At 37.6% G+C, this 22,291-nt stretch overlaps 1 protein-coding gene across 1 annotated transcript in view; it reads left to right on the forward strand.

The window, feature by feature from the left end:
- Window positions 1-583: 583 nt before the first annotated feature.
- Window positions 584-22,291, forward strand: part of LOC104271490 (proprotein convertase subtilisin/kexin type 5-like) — a gene marked incomplete at its 5' end in the record, with an annotated part of 90,789 nt that continues 69,081 nt past the window's right edge. Inside the window, 2 exon segments of the mRNA XM_009866174.1 lie at window positions 584-709; window positions 5,687-5,859. Coding sequence (XP_009864476.1) covers window positions 584-709; window positions 5,687-5,859 — 299 coding nt within the window.

The following is a 22,291-nucleotide window of genomic DNA, read 5'->3' on the forward strand; positions in this document are numbered from 1 at the left end:
AGCTTCTTAATAACCTTGCAGCCTAAGTCTGCTTCCAGGCACGGGGTATACCTCTAATGTGGAGGGTACTGGCTCTTTTTTCTGCTCCTAGAAAGGCTTGCAGTGCTCGCCCAAGGCATGACCTGACATGCCTTACACTTGCCTCTAAAGAGCAGTCTGAGCATTAGCACAATCTTATCTTATGCATGTAAAAGTGTGGTACACAGTGTACCTGCTGGAGGTTGTGTGGAGATCTACCTACATACTAGCAACCTGAGTGGTTATGGGAGAATTCAGGACAAGAATTCTGTCTATATTAGATTTGGTTCGAAATCAAGAACTGATATCCAAGACTTCTTCCTGTTGCAGTGGATTATGTATTCTAGGTGCATGTCTTTGTTACTGACTGTGTGTGTTTCTAGTAGCTAGAAAGCCTGCCATGAAGATTTTAAGGTGATTGTGATAATGATGTTAAAATGTGTTCGGAGGAATATTGTAACATAGGTATAAATTACTATGAGGAATTAAGTAGTATAAGACCTTGTGGACAGTTTTGCTTTTAGTACCTGAGGATAAGTAAAGTCAAACCCTTTAATCCCAACAGTCTGTGCTTACTTGGAAAAATGTTTGTCTGACTGCAGGCATGGAACCCGTTGTGCTGGAGAAGTGGCAGCCACGGCAAACAACTCACACTGCACAGTAGGAATCGCCTTCAATGCCAAGATTGGAGGTATGTGAAACAATCTCCCACCAAAGAAAAAAGTAACCAAAGAGCCATTTGTGCTAAATGGTACAGTCAGACCTTTCTCAAGAAGAGACGGAGATTTGTATGGATAACAAACCTAGCTGTGTTAGCAAGTAAATCTCAATTGTAGAGTGATTGTTAAATACCAGTACTGAAGGAGTTTGTCTGCGGTGACACTTCTCCAGTGCTCCCTGGAACGCTGCCTCTCAGTACACACAGAAAAATAGAAAGCAAGACCTTTGATGAAAACACAAAAGCCAGAATTAGGACATTTGGGTTTTCTCACAGATTCAGAGCTCCAAGTGATGAACTTCAACAAAGCAGAAGTAAATGTACACATCATGAATATTGCCTTGCCTATTCACCTCAAACAAAACACTGTCAAAGCATAACATGTTTTTGTGTTGTTTGACTGTGGTTGTAGAAAATATCCTTTTGTTTCTTCTGTGTGATCTGATTACTGCCTGAAATACAAGATTCGATCACACTTTTTTGTTCATTCAGCCAGAAGGTTCCAAGTGGTTTCTGTGAATTCTTAGTCAATGGCTTCTCAATTAAAACCTTCAGCTTAGTTTGTGGATATGACTATCAAGATGCCATCCATGTGTCTCCTAAGCTGTAGTCTGCCTGTGCCAGATTTTAATGCTTTAAGTGAAGTTTTACCTTGAATTTTGGATGAAATCATGGAATTGGTATATTGGCTTTTAGTAGAAAGGCCTGTATAGTTCAAACTCATTGTTAATTTTCTGTCCCAGAATAGAGCCCATCTGTGAAAACAGAAAGATGTTTACCTGTATATACACTAGAAGACAGTTCAAAAATATGAGCAGCAGAGTTTAGGCCGTATTTCCATGAGTAATAGCACTGTATCTCTTCTCGGCTGGATCAGTACAAGTTTGATCCAAATCAAATGTGAGCACAGCTGCATTTCAAATTAGCCAAAGCACACAGCATCATCCTAATGTCAGTTTTCTGTTTTCCTGCTGGCTTCAAGAGGACAGATGATACCTTAAGGTTAGAGTAACGCAACAAAACAATTTCCCTCCAGGTAGAGAGCTTGCCTGTACAAAGTTACCCTGTCAGAGTGGTTTAGAAGATCTGAACTGGCCAAGTGAATGAGTTTGTAACAGAGGGGCAGGATGTGTCATGTGGACATGGCATTTAGTCATGTACCAGCAGCTATGAAATTGGTTTTATTGCATTGTCAAACCAGAGTCAGAGAACAGTTAGTGGACTGACAGAGATAAAAGATGGCTTCTGAAGAAGTTTCATTCGCTAGTTGGATAGTTACAGAAATTGCAAGAGCTTAGGGATGTCCTGGAAAATTCTCCATTAGTAACAGTGGCCTCTTAATAGGTTATTACGTATTAAGCATTAGGAATGTACGGTAATACTGTTTTAGAGACCTTTCAGGCATATTAGCTGAATCGCAGCCTTTTGTAAATATAGTGTAAAAACTGGTTCAGATGGACATAGTATGAATGGAGTTTATGTGAACAATGAAAACTGAATAGTTTTGCCTTTTTATTGTTTTTCTATGTATTTATTTATTCATTTTGTATGAGGAATATAACAGCCTTCAAGAGATATCACTAGTCTCAATGAAATAAAAATTTGATCCACTGCGTTTGTCACCATTGTTCTGTAGAGCTAACATTGTTCTTAAAAGAAAACTGGAAAGTAATGAAGGTGTGTAAACCTCACTTGAGGTAATGTACCACCTTTTAAAAGCATTGCACTTGAAAGTAAGACTTCAGTAGGCTCAGCAGCTAATCTGCAGAAAAAATCAGTCAAGAGGGAGTTCCAGGATATTGGCAAGGAAGGTTAAGCTGCCTCTTCACTAGATGTATATATTTAAGTGTTTTGCTGATGATGACCTCTATTTGGCATGCCTTTCTCCCTTCCCTCAGAAAAGCCATAAGCTATACGTGTGAACATGGAGTGGTTGTGTTCCCTCTCCACAAGCCAGATAGAGGGTAAAAGTGTTGAATCATGTTATGCTGAAATAGCGTTCAAGCTTGCTTGTGTCCCAAAGATTTTAAAACTATTCTGGGGCCCTCTTGGAGAAGAAACTAGAGTCGAGGTGAAGCAATTGCATTCACCTTACATAAAGCAGCACCTGGCAACAGTGATGTTGAATTTGCTCCACCAACATAAGTACTCTTTACTTCAAACCAAAAAAGCATCTCTGAACATGTAAGAGATAGTAAGGAGATAAACCAAGGGGGGAAAGAAAACCTTTCCATTGATATTTCATCAAATGCTGGCAGCTGAAAAAATATAATTAATGATCTTTGTGATGGGAAGTCATTTACAAGATTTCCACCAATAATGCTTGCTTTTTTCCTAAATTTTGTTGTACTCCTTGTCTCATTTCCACACATTTGAGAATCTCTGACCATAAATAGGTGAAAACCACGATCCTCATAAAGTCAGGGCCTTCTCTTGCAGTGGTGTAAGCAAGAATGTAATCTGCAGAAAAGAAAATTTGAGTAGAATTGCAATCTGGCCCTTCAGTTCTTTTACAGGTTGTGACATAGTTCTTGCAAAGAACTATGCGCTATGCCTGCAGTTTCTGCTTAGCTAAGATGCAAGCTCTTCTGTTACAGAAACAAACCAGTGCACCAGGGGGGTAGATTTTTTTTTTTTTTTAATGTGACTCTATACATAATCAAATTACCACCTACAGAACTTGTGAGACTTTTTATAGGAAGGGATGGTTAGCGTGTTGTTATTGTTGCAGGCTGACTGTGGAAGTTGCAAAGCATCTGTGGGGATTTGGGTGCTTAGTTACTTGACTGGGCTCGAGTCCTGACAAGAAAACAGTTACACTGAATTACAGCACAACAGATGTAGATTGTCTTCAGCTGACAAGGAATTAGTTCAGCTGTTTCTTTAAGTCAGATACCGATTAAAAACAAACATTTCAAAAGAAAACTTGCTTTCAGTTCAGTTTTGTATGTTTCCTGTGATTCATTGAAAGCTTGTTCTGACTAAAATGCCACTTCCATTTTGGCAATTACTGCAAATATTGGGAAAAGTTTATAGAGCTCTAAAATCTTAGGTGGAACAGCCTGCAAATGCAGTCTGTTAATTGCCTTCTGGACAGCTTTTGTTGTGCTATCACCACATGCCAAATGCAGTTTGGAGGTTTTGTGATCAGCAGAATTAACTAGCCTAGACATTGTGGGGCTGGTGGGGGGGGAGGCAGGAGAGAAAGAAAGAAAAGAAGGAAGGAAAGAGAGAGAAAAAAGGGAATTATTTTTGGTTTAAATAGTCAATGAGATCTTTGTTGTTCAAGAATCAAAGCACATCTGTCCATTGTTGGCCAGTGGGAGCAACACCTAAGTCCCAGCTTTGTCCGTGTTGCTTTAGATTTGACCACTTCACTGTTAGCAAAAAAAAATTGTGTGAATTACTTCAGGTGCCAATGGCAGAACTTGGAATCAGTGCTCACTGTGTGCGTGTAGTATTATTTAGGCTTGGTATGCAGTAACAGGGACATAAAACAAAGCTTTTCTTCTTTCAAAAGCAGTACCTTTTACTCTCTTTGTTTAGAACTAAATATATTTTAACGTGCTTGAAAGAAATTGAGAACACAACTTCCACCCATCATTAATTTTCTGAGTTTATGCTGAGGAAGAAAAACAAAACCTGAGAATCCCAGAGTTGGTTTAATGACTTTTTTTATAAAGTTCATAGTGAGATCACTGTTTGTAAAAGTTTATTGTCTCACAAAACATGAGGAACTTTTGCGTGAACTTAGAAATATGATCAGTTTTCATTTCTGAGTCAATTAGAGTAAGGGAATAAAAAGACCCTCTATCAACAAAGCACCCCCTATGCCTTTTGTTAATTGGAAATTAAGGTCTCGGTAAACACTCAGGTTATTTCAGTCACAGCTCAGGAGCAAAATGTAATGTGTCTGTAATTAAAAATATGTAAATTTGGCTTATAAATAGCAGTGGCCTTTTAAAGGGAAAAGAGCATCAAAATTGTTAACTGTGGAAGTAATCACTCTGTGCTATCACACAGTTACGTGATAATTATTATTTAATATTTTACATCCCTTTAATCAGGTGTCATGCTAGCTGTATGTAGGTCTTTTTTCTCGTTTAGATTAAAAGTGGCATTGGCAGTTTTCTTAGTCAGAATTAACTTCAGCCAAAATCTTACAGTTAGTCAAAAGAAGAACTTTAACATTTTTTCATTTTCCAGATTATTCAGTCTAGTTATCTTAAAACATCATGATGCTATTCACTTTAGAAGGGCTGGCACTTTTACTTGTCAAAACTCACATGAATGGATTCTTTTAGAAGATGTTCACAATACTGTAGTTTTGGATTGAATAATGTTACATGTAAGGTATTTATTAGTAACTTCCTGTAATTGCCTTGCTACTGTGTGTGGTAATAAGTATGTACACACAAGCTTTCTCCCCAGTTTCTTCTCTGCAGCCTCATACAGTTAAGGAAGGATGCCATTTTTATCTGTCAGCAGAGGTGCTTTTATTGTATCCGTCAACGTACTTAGGGCTGTGAGTGACTCGAAGTAGGTGCTGCAGCTTCACTGTATTATAAAAGAGGAAAGAAAATCACATACTGTCTTCAAGTGAAACATACAGACTTTTCAAAGTTCAAGTCTTTTTTGAGTTTCTTTAGCACAAAAGTTTGTTGTTGAAGTTCAGAGGCTGTATAGTGGATAAATTCTTATACATATTTTTTAAACTTGAAGAAAGACCCATATATTCTTTCATTCTTGTGTTCTTTCGTCTAGAGACTTTTATCCCCTAGCAAAACACTTTTCCAAAGAGGTTTTGTTGTTATGTTTTGGTTTTTAGACCAGTAGAAATCCTTATGGTCATTCAGTCCAATGTTTTATAAAACAATTTTCTCTAAAGATAAAAAAAAGGAAAGGCGTTTTGAGTGGTTGCACCTCTTCACTGCATCTTTTATTCTGAAGGTGTGCGGATGCTGGATGGAGATGTGACAGACATGGTAGAAGCCAAGTCTCTAAGCCTTAATCCACAGCACATCCACATCTACAGTGCCAGCTGGGGGCCTGATGACGATGGTAAGACAGTGGATGGACCTGCTTCTCTTGCACGCCAGGCCTTTGAGAATGGCATCAGAATGGTAGGTTGGCATCAAAGTGCATCTCTTGTGTCTGCTCTCATGTGCAAGTGTAAGGATACATGTGCCTGATATGTGCAAGTGCACAGCATAGGAAAGAGGAAAGGATTCTGAAGGAAAGAAGAACAGCTTTCTTTGTGTAAAACTAAAAACGCATTTTCCTTCTATGGTGATCTGATGGTCAGTCCTTCCTGAAGTATCAGCTCTGTTCATTTTCAACTGGAACACATCATCCTCAGTGTCCTTTAAAACTGCTCTGAGGTAATTCTGCAAGAAAAAGTAAGACTGAAAAATAGTAGTTTTCTCAGCAGTGCCAAGTCATCAAATTTAAATTGCAATGAACATTTAAAGCAAAAGTCGTGACTTTTTCCCTTCTTTCTTCCTTTATTTCCTTGCTTTGTTTTGCTTAATCTTAACAGAAGTTTGACGATTTTAACAGGGAGGTGGGGGGCAAAAAAAGTCTACACCCATGTGTCTTTTAGCCTTTATGTCTAGTCTCAGAGAACTTATACGCTATTTATAACTTCTATATACATTTGTGTGCAAGTTCATGCTATTACATTTTCTCTGTGATATAGCCAGGAGATCTTCAATAATACAATGCACAAAGTCCCAAATGCCTCCACGTGAATATTTCTAAGACCTTTTCAATTTTCTTTAATAGTTACAGTCAAACTAATAAGACCACAAAAGGAAATGAGTCATTAGAGGAACTTTTTATGTCAGAGGACAATTTTTAGTTCTTCCTTCTACCTTCTTGCCTGTTAAATAGATCAGGGAGTTACTTGTCTTCAAGTGCTCACACCTCTTTCCACTATGCAGAACTAGTGGAAAGGGTTTTAAAGCTTTGCACTTGAAGGTCTGATCATTTTTTGGAACGCAACAGGAGACTTGCTAGTTCAGTGGTAGGTGCGTCTAGGATCAGAAAAAGGGGGTTAATAGAAAATATTTGCTTAAAGAGACTGAGACTGTTGGACCAAAGTAGAACTGGTATGTAGTTACTGGAACTAGGTCAGAAACTGTGAATATTATTGAAGTCAATAATTGTTTTAATCAGGTATTCTAAAACTAATTTTAGCAAACTATAGCTAGCATTCAGCCTGGAATATTTGCACTGTGTGTAAAAGACAGTGTCTGCCACTGAGAGACTCTGTTAACTTAAGGTGTACCTTGAAAAGCAGTTGTTATAACAACAAACAGGGACAGTACATGCAGCAGGGCAACAGACAAAATTAAAAGAGCAGCTGGTCAGGCTGACCGTCTGTATGCACAGTGCAGCATTTCAGGTGAATTACAGTATACTTTACTGTAAATTGTAAATAAATACATCATAAATTGAAACACACTATCATCATAAACTTTGCCTAGGAGCACAAGCCTAGGAGGTGTGAATTCATATTTAATCACAGCTGCACCCTTGGCTAACTTTGGTTTCCTCGATGCAGTTGCATAAATTTCATACTCTGACTCCTGTCCTCCCTGCTGCAGTACATGCTCATCTACCTAGCTGGTAGGTTATAATGACCGATTACTGAAATACTGAACTGACAAGAGGGATTGTTGTGCTTCCTATGCTATATAATGTTAAAGACATGTATCTCAAATTCTGTAAACCCTTTGCTAACCATCCAGCTGTGGACTACTGCCTTCCTTTCACTCCGTCATATGATGACCAATATGTCTGGAGCTGCAGAGTTATGCTTTTGCTAGTTGTGTATTATGTCATATTTGAAGGCTACCATAACAAAATACTCAAGCATGTACTTAACTTTAGCCTGTGATGAATTCCAGAGACTTAGCAGTTAAACACATTTACGCACACTGATAGATTCTGCCTCAAAGAACTCCACTGTAATTAGTACTCATTGTTAAAGTAGTTATTGTTGTGCTTTTAGAACAATATGACAAGTACGTGGAAGGCCAAACGCATCTCCATTACTGCTTCTAATGCATCATGACTCCTCTTATCAGATGGAATAACAGTGCTCCCTATCACCCAGCTAGACTTTACTACTGTTTGACAGTGACCACAGAGAACAAAAACAATAAAGTGATGAAGGAGACCCTAATGGAACTGCAGAATTCAGGGGAACTTAAACAAAATCAGTTTTATGTTTAAACATATATATATGTGTGTTATTTTATATGTTGTATTTCACGTAGGTAAGACAATCATGACAATTTTGGCCCAGATTTTTGTTGCAGTAGAACTCAGCCATTTCCTCATCGCAATCTTGAACTGGGGATAAATCCAGTATAAATCAAGAATGTGGAATAATTTGCCAGAAGCGTGAATCCTGCCTACAAGGGTTATTGTTTTCATTGTTATTACTGTAGCTGTAATAAGAGAGAATATCCTACAGAACCTAGATGAATTTTATTTTACCAGCACATTGTTCTATATTTTTAGCAAATACCAGTTTATAGTCGAAACATAGTATTTAATTTTATAATTCTGAGTTGGTCATTTTTTCTGGTAACAATGTAGAAAAAGAGATTGGTATATATTTTTAAGAAATAGTAGAAGTAATATTTGATGCAAGTCAAATTACTATTTTTACACTTTGGGTTCTGTTTCATTTTATCAACCTTTCATTCTGCCCGAAGTTGCCCATGCAGAGTTGAATAGATCTAAATATTTCCATGTATTTGAAAAGTTTGTCTAGCTCTGACAATGAAAGCTTTTTCATTTTTATTAAGCAAATTAAAGTTATCTTTAAAAGTTACATACAACTATGCTGGTAAGAAATATAGAATGTTTAAAGTTAGTCTCTAATTTTTATTTTTTAAAATGTAATGTAGACTGAAAGACTGAAAATGTGTGTCACAATTACCACCCTCCTTAATAGGCTTAGTTTCCAGACCAAACCTATTCATAGTCTTTTTAATAAACCATGCCTTTCCGTGTTCAGATAAAGCTACTTTTTCTATATTACTTTACACTTTCACAAGGTGTTATTTTAAAAGATGAGGCAAATAGGAGAGGAAAAGACAAATAATCTGTGTGTCAGAATGTTCCTGAAATCACATCATTGTCCACTAGACACACAGCCAAACATATACTTCCCCAAGCAGTGAAACTGAATGTGCAAAGATTAATAGGCAAACAAAAATGCTTATTACATTGATGTTGACCTTCCTAGTTTACAAATATTGGACTGACCAGTAACAGTATTGCATCTAGTATAGCATCTGGTCGGTAAAATAAGATTGGTGCAGGACAGTTTGTCAAGACCTTCTTTCACATCTACACAGAAGTTCAACGTTGGTATTCTTTATTTCTTGTGCATATGCACACAGAGTGGTTATTATTTTGTAAAAGCAGGGCAGCAAAGGGAAAGGTCACGATTTTTCAAAAGCATCCGAAAAGGAGACAATGCTCAACTTGTTAATTAGGGAAATCAAAGGTGATGCTGAATAATAACTTTGATTGGAATATAATTAAACTGAATTAGGACTTTTTTATTATAAAGTAAAAATGAGATGAGTACAAAAGCCACAGGTTCTTACTCCATTTGCTGAGAGATTCGGATCCGTAAAAAAATACCCAGTTTATCTTTAGCACATATTATTCCAATTAACAGCGCTTGCAGAGTGTTTTAGAACTATTATTATTTTTAAATCTGCTGAGCTAATACAATTGTTCCTTCCAAATCTTGCAGAAAACAATGAAGATAAATGACTGTACAGTTTTTCCGTAGAGTCCCACAGAAACAGCGCATGCCATCAACTCAAATAGACAAATATGTTTAAAGAAAGAGTACTGAGTAATAACTGAGTTTATGAAATAACAACCTGAACCACAAGTTAAATATTCTTTAAAAATTCTGCTCAGGATCAAGGTAAAGGAAGAGGAAGCAAATTTTTTAACCTGTCTCAAGTACCATGATTTTCTGTCAACTTTAGGGTATTTTTTTAAATTCTATTAAATTTACATACCTGAGTTCAAAGAGAAACCTTGGAGACTTTGCTATCAAACAATTTCTATGCAAAGATAAAATTTCCCTTTATATCATGCTTCCAATTGACAAGGTCCTTTTCTTGGAAAAGGTATAGTCATAAGGGCAGAAAATTCTAGCAGCTTGTGTTTTAAATACCAACAGGTTAGAAGTTGTAGACCTAATAGTGTCAAAAATAAATCCATTATAATTATGCAGAACTTGCCCAAAGAATGTCAGACAAAGAATGGTATATCCCAAAGTAATGTATTCATGAAAAGATTTGGTATGCAATGTCACATTTCATCATGTGTTAAAGAATAAACATTGCAAAATATGATCATGGCCAAGTCATGTAATAAGACTATGCTGAGTCTGGGACAAATGGGAGAACACAAAAGCCTTTCCTTGATTCAGAAAGATAAAACCAAAGTACCATTGGATGTAAAGACGACTGTCTGTATCTCACAGTCTATAAGCACAATACTCGAAGCACTTGAGAGACTTGGACTTGCTGATTCATGGCTCTGTGACACAGCATTCAGGCTAGTTCATTTCTATTCATACAAATAAGTTTGTTGTTCTGAGATAAGTCTCAACGTCATTTGGATAGTAATGCATTTCAGCTATTCTAACTTGTTCTGTCACTGCTGTTTGGAAAGACCTAATAGTAAAGTTTCTGGATATAGGACCCCTGTTGATATTGTGCATTGTAAGTTATCTCGCCTCCAGATGTCTCACCAGCTGCACGTTTTATGTTTATTCTGCAGTACTTGTAAGGTGGTCCAAATCAGTGGCAGGGCAGTCCATCCTTAAGATAACTAGGAGGGTGGAGAGGCAGGGAAATCTACTTTGAAACTTTCATCTCCCTGCCTGCGTCAGCACAGGGACATTCATCTTATTGCCATGACACCATTCTGTTTAGCAAACTGGACACAAGCCAGAAATGTTTGATGGACATTAATGATCAGATCCTGTGTGGCTGAACCTCTTGTGAGATCTTGGCTTGGTGCCTTCCCTCCCATCATCACTGCCCCTTCTCATCGCTCTCGCTTCACCAACTTTGGCTGCAGAGTGTGTGTTCAAAGTTCTTGCTGGGAGCAGAAGGCTTTTCTTATAGTCACTAAACAAGCCTCCTACTCATGTGCAGGAGAGAGAAAGGGGAAAGGAAGGGAAGGGAAGGGAAGGGAAGGGAAGGGAAGGGAAGGGAAGGGAGATTTAAAATATTTTCTTATTATTATCACTGTATTCTTCTACTCCAAAATCAAAAGAGATTGTTCATAATTTGCAGGTGTCCAGGCATACGTTTGCTGCTGGTGTTGTACTGTAGATGTTTCTCTTAAATTTATTTATCCTGTAATCAGTTCACTGAGTAGGATGTATTGCCTACACAAAGAGGAGTTATTCTGTTCTGCTTTGCCAGAGTGTTGCACGTAAAAATCAAAGACAGAATTTACTGCAAGATTTCCATGTCAAAATAACTTCTGAAATTGCTGTCATTTTATACATTGAAGAATTGTGATGTACAAAGACCAGTCTTTTTTAGCTGTGTATTGTGTTTCTTTGCCTTGTACTGTTGCTGTTTCAGTAACGCATATCTGTATGTATTCATGTCTCAGATCATATATAGATATATTTTGTGTGCACAAGACCTTCAGCACATTTCTAATTAGTTAGCCAAAAAATACTTGTTGCAGATAAATCAGAAGAATTAGTGCTGTGCTTGGGGAAGGACTCAGGAGGCATTATTTCCAGTATGCACATGTAACATAATGTCAGGTCCTGGCATTTGTCTGTTGCATGATTTACTTCTATGATGTAATACCAGAACATGTGGTGTTAGGTACCTCCACATACTTGGTTAAATTTTTTGTGGCTCCATATTACAGGAGGATGCTAAGTATGTAGCAGAACTGGAAGAGTCATATGGTATTTTAACATTGTAATTCTTTTTTCTCACATCACAAGACATAGCACCATGGGCTTGAAATTATATTCATCATTCTAACATCAGAAAACGTGTTCATCATCTAGTCCTGGCCTTCGCTGTAAGCCAGATCAGCAAAATTTTATCCACTTATTACTGCATCAATATCCCTGTTTTCCTGATGCATGTTATTCTCTGTTTTCCGTACATCTTTTGGGAAGAGCCTGCCTTGACTGAAACTTGTTATGATCATGGCAAGTCACTAACAACCTTCATTATTAAAAATACATAGCTGGTTACTCATCTAAATTTCTTTGTTTCCTTTCCACTGTAAAATGCCTCTTCTGCTGTATTTATGGTGTGTCTTACTCCACATGTAAATAATTAGAGATTTTGTCCAAGTGATATCTTGTATAAATTAAATTGGAACGTAAGGACATGAGACAGGAAATTACCATGTAGGTCATCCAGTACAGTTCTATACTATCATAGGCATCATGCCCTATAGATATTTTCAGGAATTTCTATTCTAGAATGAATTAGAATTCTTTTTTTCCTCTATTTCTTTTGGGACACCATTTCACAGCCATTACTAATCTGTTGGTTAGAGACTTTCTTCTAAGTTACAGTGAGGTTTACTCAGGTGCAATTTCCTGTCCTTTTGTACCTGGGCCAAAACTGTGCTTTGTTTTAAACACCATTTTTCCTTCTGGTTTTTTTTTCTGACAGATTTATAGAACATAGGCCCCTCAGACTTCATTTTGATGTGATAAACAAGCGACACTCATTTGTTGCTTTAAAACCAGGTTATCTCCTTGCTCATCAGAACAGCACTTCTCTCCTTATCTTCCAGCCTGTATTATTGTAATTATTAGATTCACTAACATGTTCTTTCTTTTTATGTCAAAATCTCTGGTGCAACCATTTTCACCTCACTGTTAATTAACCTTCATTTTCTTTTGTTTCATTATTGATTTCATGAAGGGCTCATCACATGTTTTGCAGAAACTGGACAGACTGGTTCTAATACATTTCTCTGCATAAATAAGTTATCAGAGGAAATCGTAGCAGATTTACTAGGAATTCTAAAGTGGGTGTTGCATTTTAACCTGTTTCCATTAGTGCTGATGCCTCTTTATTCTTCAAAATCTCTTCTACAGCCTGAACAGCAGTGTTTTTGTATTCAGCTTCCTTCTGTTAGTCAGAATTTCCAAACCACAGTTCATTCCTGTAGTTCCTTCTGACACACTTTCTGTTTCCCAGTGTTAGTTTGTCAGGTGTGGATGCCAGAATGGAGCATAGAAGTTGTAGCCTTCTCTGTGCATGTATCGTACTGCTACCCTATACCCTGTTTACCAATCCAAGGAGCAGACTAAATTTTAGGGCAGTTTATTGCCCATTGGCTATCTTCCATGACCTTAATCTCCTTTTCAGAGTCACTGCTTTCCACGAGTTTGTTCACTCTCCTGTATGTCTTACCAGCAAGCTTCATTTCTAGGTCTTACTACCTTTGCATTTTTCCAATATAGATTAATGGCTTTGCAAATGGGGTTTAAACTCAATAGATTTAGTCTTCTCCAAACTGAGATTACTCAGCAAAAGTCAGATTAGGTGACAAACGTAACATGTCATTAAGCTAATAATAATTTTTTGTTCTACCGTTTGCACATAGTTAGCAACTTTTAATTTCGTCCAAGGCAGAATTAGGGATATTGCCTTCCAGTAAATGAAATGAAGTTTAGTCTCTGTAATACGTGGATGAACTTTGATACTATGCACTTTATTTTCTTTTGGAAATATATAAACAAAGCTAACTTTAAAATTTTTCTCCTTTGCTTTCTGTGAAAAGTGAGCCTTTTTACAGTCAGTCAACTTGTAGTACAAAAAAGTACGCAGAAAATGAAATAATATACTAGATATGTTCTTACATTACCTTCGATGGAATATACAAATTCTAAAAGGCAGGAAAATTTGGAATGAGAGTTACAGGAAAATATACCTCAAAATGTCCAGTATCCTTACAAGTGTACTGGACAGGTAACTGTTTAGTTATCTCATCTCATCTCATCTCATCTCATCTCATCTCATCTCACGCTTATATGGAAACTGTTGTAACAAGCCAGAATAATGTTACTGCTTTTGGACTTCTTGTCAAAACTGTCCTCTCATTTTCAGTGCCCAGCCTGAAACAGGTGTTAATATTTGAACATAAAAACCTCACACCATTCTTGTTGTGGAGTAAATATTAATTTGGAAAGCCAATACTGAACAGCAGCTCTGGCAGATGAGTCTCCTTCCATACAATTTATATACATTTCAGAGAGTGCATTTTCAAAATATGAATCTGATTACTTTCTATGGGCAAATCACATACCTTCTTTAGTCATATGCTTGAACAACAGAAGACTTTATTTCTCCATGTAAAGTGGGAAAAAATAGATTTCTAAAACACAAATTGCTGAAAGTTTGGCACCAAGAGTTTTCTGTGCATAGGATCCAACACAAGTTTAAAGCACAAAAACACGTGAACAATTATTCTGCACACAGCTTGTGTTGTTTCTTCCTAAATGAATGCTATGGGAGACAAACTGCATAGGGCGATTACTGTAGTCCTCAGTCTTCAGAGATGGAAGTAGAGCAGCCTTATTTTCCTGATCGTATACTGAAAAGAGCTAAATCTGCAGAGAATTTGAGGTTCTTTGTTGAACCTCAGAAGTTCAACAGACGTCTCCAAGCCTGAAGTTTTCCATGACAAAGAGTCTGACATAAGTAGTGAAACAAAAGCTGTGTGGATCTGTTGGCCATGGACTCCTCTCTAGAGTGTTTAGACAATATCATAAAGGTGAAGAGAGCTGCCTGTACCCGCTCTATAGAATGGGTGTTTGTGTGTGAAGTCTCATCCTAACTCATCTTTCTTGTGCACTGCCTGCTTACTTTGGCTTTGCACATGGAGTCAGTTTTGCCTATGATTAACTAGAGACTCTCTGTGCAGCAGAAATTTTGGAAAACCAAGCTCTTGTTTTATCACAAGTCTTTACAATATGCAGCTTTTTTTACCCCAGTAACAATATCAGCAACAGTCACAATAGTGATGATAGTAGAGACAAATAGGCTGAACCAGAACTGCAATTCATGCAGCCCTGTAGCTGTCTTTGTTTTGTTTAGGAAGATGATAAATTCATTCCAGCATTCCACAGGTTTAGATTTCAGGTTTAAGCCAATGCTTCTTTTGGTTGCATTTTAAGCACTAATTATAGCTCTGTGGGGAATATCTTGAAGCTATTTAAGCTGTTGTTCTAGTGAACAGTAAAATTAAAAATACACCACATGCAAGGATGCATGTTGAAGTGTTCCACTGATACATCCCAATAATTATTGTGTTAATGCATGGGTGTTTGTTGTTATTCAATGCATTATTTTTTCAATGCACACACTAAAATATTTTCACACCAGTATTGTAAAGGTATCATATCCTATGAACTAATAAAGTATATTTTTCCTCCTTTTTGTCAACAATTATTCTGTCTTTCATTTTCTTATTTAAGAAGCTAGTTTGGATGTGGCCAAAAAGCTTAACTTTATTGGCAACAACTTGCCTTTTCAACAATGTAAGTTAATATTTTTTTTGAAGTAGTGGCAGTTTTCTGCATTATATATGTATTGTGTATATGCCTGTTCCAGCCCTAGGATTTTTTTTTTTACTTCCTAGTTTTCCTAGGACTCAGTTTTCAGACATTTGTTCAAACCTACATCTTTATTTACGTACACCTCCTAGGCTTATTACTCATTTCTTCAGAGATATCAGAGGTGCATATTTTTAATGAATCAATGCACAGTTTCGAAGAGCATCAATACCTTAAGAGAATTAATGGCCTCAAAAGTTTCTTATTTATTCATGAATTTTTGCTATTTTAATAAAAAGTAATCCCTTTGGCTATTTTCTGATAGCACTTGAGAATTGCTGGCTTGGACTCCCAGCTTGCTATTATCTGTTTTAGAGAGATTACTACTCTCAAGTAAGAGCATCGTGCAGGCTACAGAAGAGTCTTTTAAGGGTGACATGCCAGACTATTTTTCACTCCCAGATTAGTGGTTAAGTGGATGGTAGAAGCTCAGCAGGAGCTGAGAGGTGCTGCTTCTCTAAATCAAAATGCTGCCAGTCAACAGATTGGCAGCGCCATGTCTCTGCACAGGGTAGAGGTGTCCAGCTCCCAGGGAGCACAGAAATCAGTGGAAGCTGGAAGCATGGAGATATTGTCTCAGACAGGTGCATCCCTCAGGATGCTGTGATCCTTTGTGCCTGGTGTCACAGTGGCTGTAGTGTGCTGCACTCCAAACCATGCCTGCATAGCAGGTTTTTTAGGTCTCCAGAGTACTGGCCTCTGTTGTGCACATTCAGTTATTAATATTTCCTCTTTAGGAATTAATTTTTAAGGAAGAGGTCATCCCATGGGCTACTTTTTCCAGCTTCCATATCAAAATCAATTTCACTTTCCAGCAGTTGTTTTTGTTCTTGGAAGCATTAAGTAATTTTAGAACAGTATTGGGTAGAATAGAGAAAATTTAATGTTTGAGCTCCAAGTGTGGATAGTGTCCCTCCTTCTCTCCATTTTATGTTTTCACGGTTTGTTTTCTGCTCATGAGTGCGAGATTTCCAGCATATTGGTGTCAAATTACCTCCCCCTGGCTGCAACCCAGAGCCAATGGTTCTGTCCTTGGCCTTTCCTGCTTCTTTACATTCTCTTCCTTGTCCCTTGATAAACTGTATCGCTTCTATAGAGACAGCAACTCATCCCATAGGCAGAGAGAGTTACTGGTGCAGGACAGGAAAACATCAGGATTCACAGGCTGAATTGACTTGTAAAGCAGTGAATGAATGTCCAGTCTAAACTTGGAAAAATAATATGAATAAATCTTGCTTCACTGGCTCAAACTACACCTCATAGATGGAAACTGTTTTTATTAGATGGAAGCGTGCTGGAACCAACTTGAAAGTATGCGAGGCTGCTGGTTGTCCTTAGATGAGTGTGTGAAGACCTACCTTATAATGAATGGTTATTGCCAGTACCACTAAGGCATTCACTCATAAAAATATGATTCATATGGTACATATACACAAACACACACACAAACACGCATGCTTGGAGAGTGGGTTGTTCTTCTAATAGTGTTAGGAATTTCTGTAGATGTCATTACAAACATGTTCATGCTGGCTCCAGTTCTTGGCAGACTAATGCTTCCATGCTGTTGAACTGGAACAACAAAAAAAAAAGTTTTCATAGCACTTACCTTGCTTGTAACTTGCTGACCAAGAAAAAAAGAGGCACTAGCAGAAAAAAAATTGTGCATGCCCTAAGATTTTTGTGCAGTGCTTTTACAGATGCAATTTCTGCCTTGGGGCCTTTCTGTCAATGACACGAGTTCATTTCATTCCAGGTCAGCTGTCTGTTGGGCGTACTGGCTTTGCCCAGAAAATGTGCTACAAAATTGGACTAGATCATTAGCAAGTCGTAGTTGTCAGTGAAGAGACTTTTTCTTCTCCATAGTGGAACACTTGATTATTTTTTTAATTTAAATTGTCTGACACTTTATGCAATTTAAGAAAGTAGACAAAATAACAGGAGAACATTTCATAATGGCCTGACATGTGCACCAACAAGCACAAGGGGCAGTTATGGACACATTGCAGAGTTTGGGAGAGGGAGTCTGCAGCTGTCATTGCATGTAAAAGAGCACGTGTGCTTAGAGGCAGAGGTAATTAATTTTTGCAAAGGTAATTAATTTTTAACATGATGGGACAAGCCCTGATTGTACTTTGCTGAGCACCCATTCCACCCTGGTCTATGCCTATGCAATAGCTCACTAACTCTTTCAGTTTTGCTGGAGTTGTACCCATATGGTTTGTAATTGTACCTTTGCTTTTGAGTAATAAGTGACACATGGCTTCTTTGGCAGCTCAAGGCTTGAGTTTTCGTCTTGACACCCTTGGGCATCTGGCTGATGACAGATGATAGATTTAGACAAACAGTAAAAGCTACAGAGTGCCTTGCATGTATGTTTATCTTAACTTTGTAACACAGTCCAAATGTTATTTAACTTTATGTATTTAAGGGAGACCAATTGAGAATGGCATTCACATACAGTAGGACAGCCAATGCTGTTGCTCTAATTACTTGCTTGGTATAGTTACTAGCAAGTTTATAATTTCCTGAGCATGACTAAGTCTATTGAATTAAAGCAGGGTGTTTGGAAATAGGGAGAAAGAGGAAACCAAATAGTAATTTAACAATAAGCAGTAAATGTAAACCAGAAGTTGCTTACTTGACACATTATTTTGGTTAGGCTGAATATAGTTTAGATGTTTGCTTATTTACTTTTTTAAGATTGCCATTTGCTTTGCTAAGTAGCGTCTAAGAACAAGATCTTTAGCGTATTTTCTGGACTGAAGGTAATGCTGTTTTTTTCTACGAAATTCGAGGTTGGTAAATGTGCAGTGTTGCAATGTATTAGGGGAATGGGAATTCTTTCTTTGTATGTATTAGAAAATGCTCTTTTCCATTAGTTAGTGCACCTGGTCTTTATTTTTTTAATTACAATAACAGAGATGTCGATACTTTACATATTTGCAGGAGATATTATTTTTAAAGAAATATTTGTTTATTATTTCCTTACAAAAATCTTAAAATGGAAAGGTAGATTTGAGTGCAGATGGCTGTGATTTTTGAAACTCTGTAATTACTATTAAAATATAAATTGGTGTTTATTTTTTTTAATACTGCATTGCAGAATTTCTAGCATCCATTAGCGTGTTTTCATCGGGACTACACTTTGTGCCCTAAAATGTATTCACATATCTGTTTCTGCAGCTCATTTTTCATTATTAGTACAGCAGCGTACGTATGCATCTATAAGAAATATAGACACATTTTCTGTTCAGAGAAGCTAATAATTCAAGGGTTACTCCTGCAGAATTTACCCATAGTGCAGTCCTACCCTGCTGTGAAAAGGTTTTCATTACATGAGTGGGACGAATCGTGTTATATTGCTGTTTGCAGACAAAACCAGCTGATGAGGACAGCAGAAAAATGGCAGAGGGACTGTTATTGATAGGATATTTTGCCATATGCATATATTTTTGATAAATCTGTTTTGCAAAACTTTTTTTGGAAGATAGACTTCGACAAAGTAGTAAAATAGTTAGATTCCATTTTTTTCCTCCTTGGATCATTGGTTTGATTACCCTGAATTCTCATTTCTTCTCTCTTCATTGTAATGGTGGTTTAGTCCTAATTTCTCATGGAGTATTGATTTGGCCCAGTATAGTTACATAATACTCTGCTTTCAAGAAATGCATGTAAAGAAGAAGAATGTAAAATTCTTCAGATAGCACATACTTGTGAAAATTCATTAAAGAAAGGGTTTGATGGAATATTTTGACATGTTCTGAAGGTAACAGTGTGACTGTATGATATGCTTTTTTTCTGTGTAAGCAAGCTGCCTATGCATACATTAACGTTGTTGTTGTGTGTCTGTGTATATGTAGGAGTGAAGTTGCTTTTTAAGGGCAACATAACACCAGACATGAATGTGTACATGACTCTGAAACATATGTCAGAATTGATGGACAAGCCAAAAATTACCATTGAAGAGATGAAAGATGAAAGCAAATAATAGAATACTGCTGGGAACCATGACCTAATATACAAGAGATGATGGAGTGAAACCAAAACAAAACAAGTGCAAATCAAGCAAGAGCACATAAAAAAGTAGAGAGCCAACATATCTTTGGCATAATCCTCCATCTCATTCCTCACTTACAATTAGGGCCATAATTTCTGGTTCTACTGCTGCAGTAGTAAATTGGTGAATATGCTTGAAATAATCTCTCCATTTTGTCTGTCTCATCAGATGTTTTCAGAATGGAGGGCTGAGAGGTCAAGATCATAGTATGAGAGAGAAATGGTTCATACAGCAGTTTCAATCCCATGAAGTTGCAAAACGCATCCATCTGACTTTGGGATGCTCTGAATCAGGCCCTGCTGGCTGAGACATGCAGGCAGAACAAGAACCCCCAAATAGAAAGGGGATTTTGATTTAGTGAGAGTTCAAAATGTGATGTAGAAGAGCTGTAACACTTCAGAAAGGTTGTCTTTAAAATGAGAAAAAATGTTCCTATTTTGTGTCTTTTCGTTAGTGTAGTTGCTGAGATCAACTAAAGTGAAAGAAGTTGAAATACAGTTCCTGGCTGGTCAGACTGACCTCGGAAAATGTGGATTTTATAATACGTTGAACTTGGCACCCTGCAATTTTTTTTCTCTGCTTGAAATGTTTTTTTAATGAAAAGCTGCATTTTAGAGGCATAACCTTATGTAAACACTAGTCAGGAAAATTTGATATTTAACTTATTTTTCTAGAAAGAATAGTCTCTCCAGGTAGTAGACTTTTATTAAACTCACAGAATGGAATCCATCAATGTTTGAGAACTCAGCTCTGGACTGTGAACTGTGAGAGCTTTTTGTCTTAATGCTGATGTAGATTCAATTATACTCAGCACAAAAAACTCTGGTGAAACCCCTTTGAGCCTCTGGATTAAATGAGTCCTTGAATTGCTGATTGTTTAAGGTTGACCTGGCCCAAAGAGTGGTGGTCACTGGGGTTAAATCCAGGTGGCAGCCAGTCAAGTGGTGTTCCTTGGGGCTTGGTGTTAGGACCATTTCTGTTTAACATCTTTATTGATGATCTTGATAACAACATAGACTGTATCATCAGTAAGTTCACAGAAGACACTAAGTTAGGTGGGAGTGTTGATCTGTATGAGCTTCAACAAGGCCAAGTGCCAGGTCCTGCACTTGGGCCCCAGCAGCCCCATGCAATGCTACAGGCTTGAGGAAGTGTGGCTGGAAAGCTGTCTGGCAGAAAGCGACCTGGGGGTTCCAATTAACAAGCAGCTGAATATGAGCCAGCAGTGTGCCCAGGTGGCCAAGAAGGCCAATGGCATCCTGGCTTGTATTAGAAATAGTGTGACCAGCAGGAGTAGGGAGGTGATTTTCACCCTGTATGTGGCACTGGTGAGGCTGCACCTTGAGTATTTTGTCCAGTTTTGGGCACCTCAATACAAGAGAGATATCGGGGCGCTGGAGTGAGTGCAGAGGAGGGCAATGAAGCTGGTGAAGACCTGGAGAATAGATCTTATGAATAATGATTGAAGGAGCTCAGACTGTTTAGTTTGAAGAAGTGGAGGCTAATGGGAGACCTCAACATTTTCTACACCTACCTAAAAGGACGTTGTAGAGATGTTGGTACTGATTTCTTCTTAAGGTAAGTAGCAATAGAACAAGAGGGAATGACTTCAGGCTGCAACAGGATAGGTTTAGATTGGATATTAGGAAAATTTTTTCCCCAGAAAAAGAAGTCAGACATTGGAACTGGCTGCCCAGGGACGTGGTTGAGTCGCCATCCCTGGATATGCTTAAAGGTTGTTTAGATGTGGTGTTGGAGGATATGGTTTTGGAGGTGAACTTTGTAGAGTTAATGGTTGACCTCAATGATCCCAAGGGTCTTTTCCAACCTGAATGATTCTGTGATTCTGTGATTCTATAACAGCTGTCTTTATGGTTTTTTGGTATAGAGTTGCACTCTGTCTAGGAAGAAAACACCACACAAACTCCCATCATGGTCAAGCAATTAATTTATGCACAAAACTACAGGTTTTGTACCCAAAAAGGTAGATATTACAATGAGCTTGAAGCAAATGAGGTATAAATGAGACTGTTAGCATAATTGTAACTGACATGGATGTCCTATGGTAGGAGAGAATGTCATGTATGAAAAGGTGATACCTTAGCTTAATCAAAAGTAAATATAGTCCTTTGGTGAAGCTCTCTACCTGAATGGTAACATGTTTCAAGATAGTGAATGCTGATAGTTAGAATCATAGAATCATAGACTTGTTTTGGTTAGAAAAGACCTTAAAGATCATCAAATCCAATCATTGTCTAACTCCACCAGGTACACTTCTAAATCATGTCCCTGAGCATCATATCCCGATGGTCCTTAAACACACTCAAGAATGGTGAGTCAACCACTTCCCTGGGCAGCCTGTTTCAGTTTTTGAGAATCCTTTTGGTGTAGAATTTTTTCCTAATATCTAACCTAAACCTTCCCTGGCATAATTTGAGGCAATTTTCTTTAATTCTATCAATTGTAACTTGTGAGAGTAGACTGACACCCACCTCTCTACAACCTCCTGTTGTAGGGAGTGATAAGGTCTGTCTTCAGCCTCCTTTTCTTCAGACTTGAAAACCACAGTTTCCTCAACCACTCCTTTTAAATTAATGCCGATCATACAGTTGCATGATTCTGAGTATCATGCACTGGGATGAAATATGTAAGTATAAATAAGGAAAAGCCCAATTATCTATATAGCAGTAATTCTCAATTCCCATATATCAGCATTACAGGTTACTGATCATCTTCATTTTTCATATCAAGAGTTTAAGAGTACTAGCACCACCAAGAGTGTTTTGATTCTTTTGGATACTGTAAAACTTCGGTATATTAAGAAAATGTC

The sequence above is a fragment of the Apaloderma vittatum genome, unplaced genomic scaffold (assembly GCF_000703405.1).
Source record: "Apaloderma vittatum isolate BGI_N311 unplaced genomic scaffold, ASM70340v1 scaffold2813, whole genome shotgun sequence".
NCBI classification, from domain to species: domain Eukaryota; kingdom Metazoa; phylum Chordata; class Aves; order Trogoniformes; family Trogonidae; genus Apaloderma; species Apaloderma vittatum.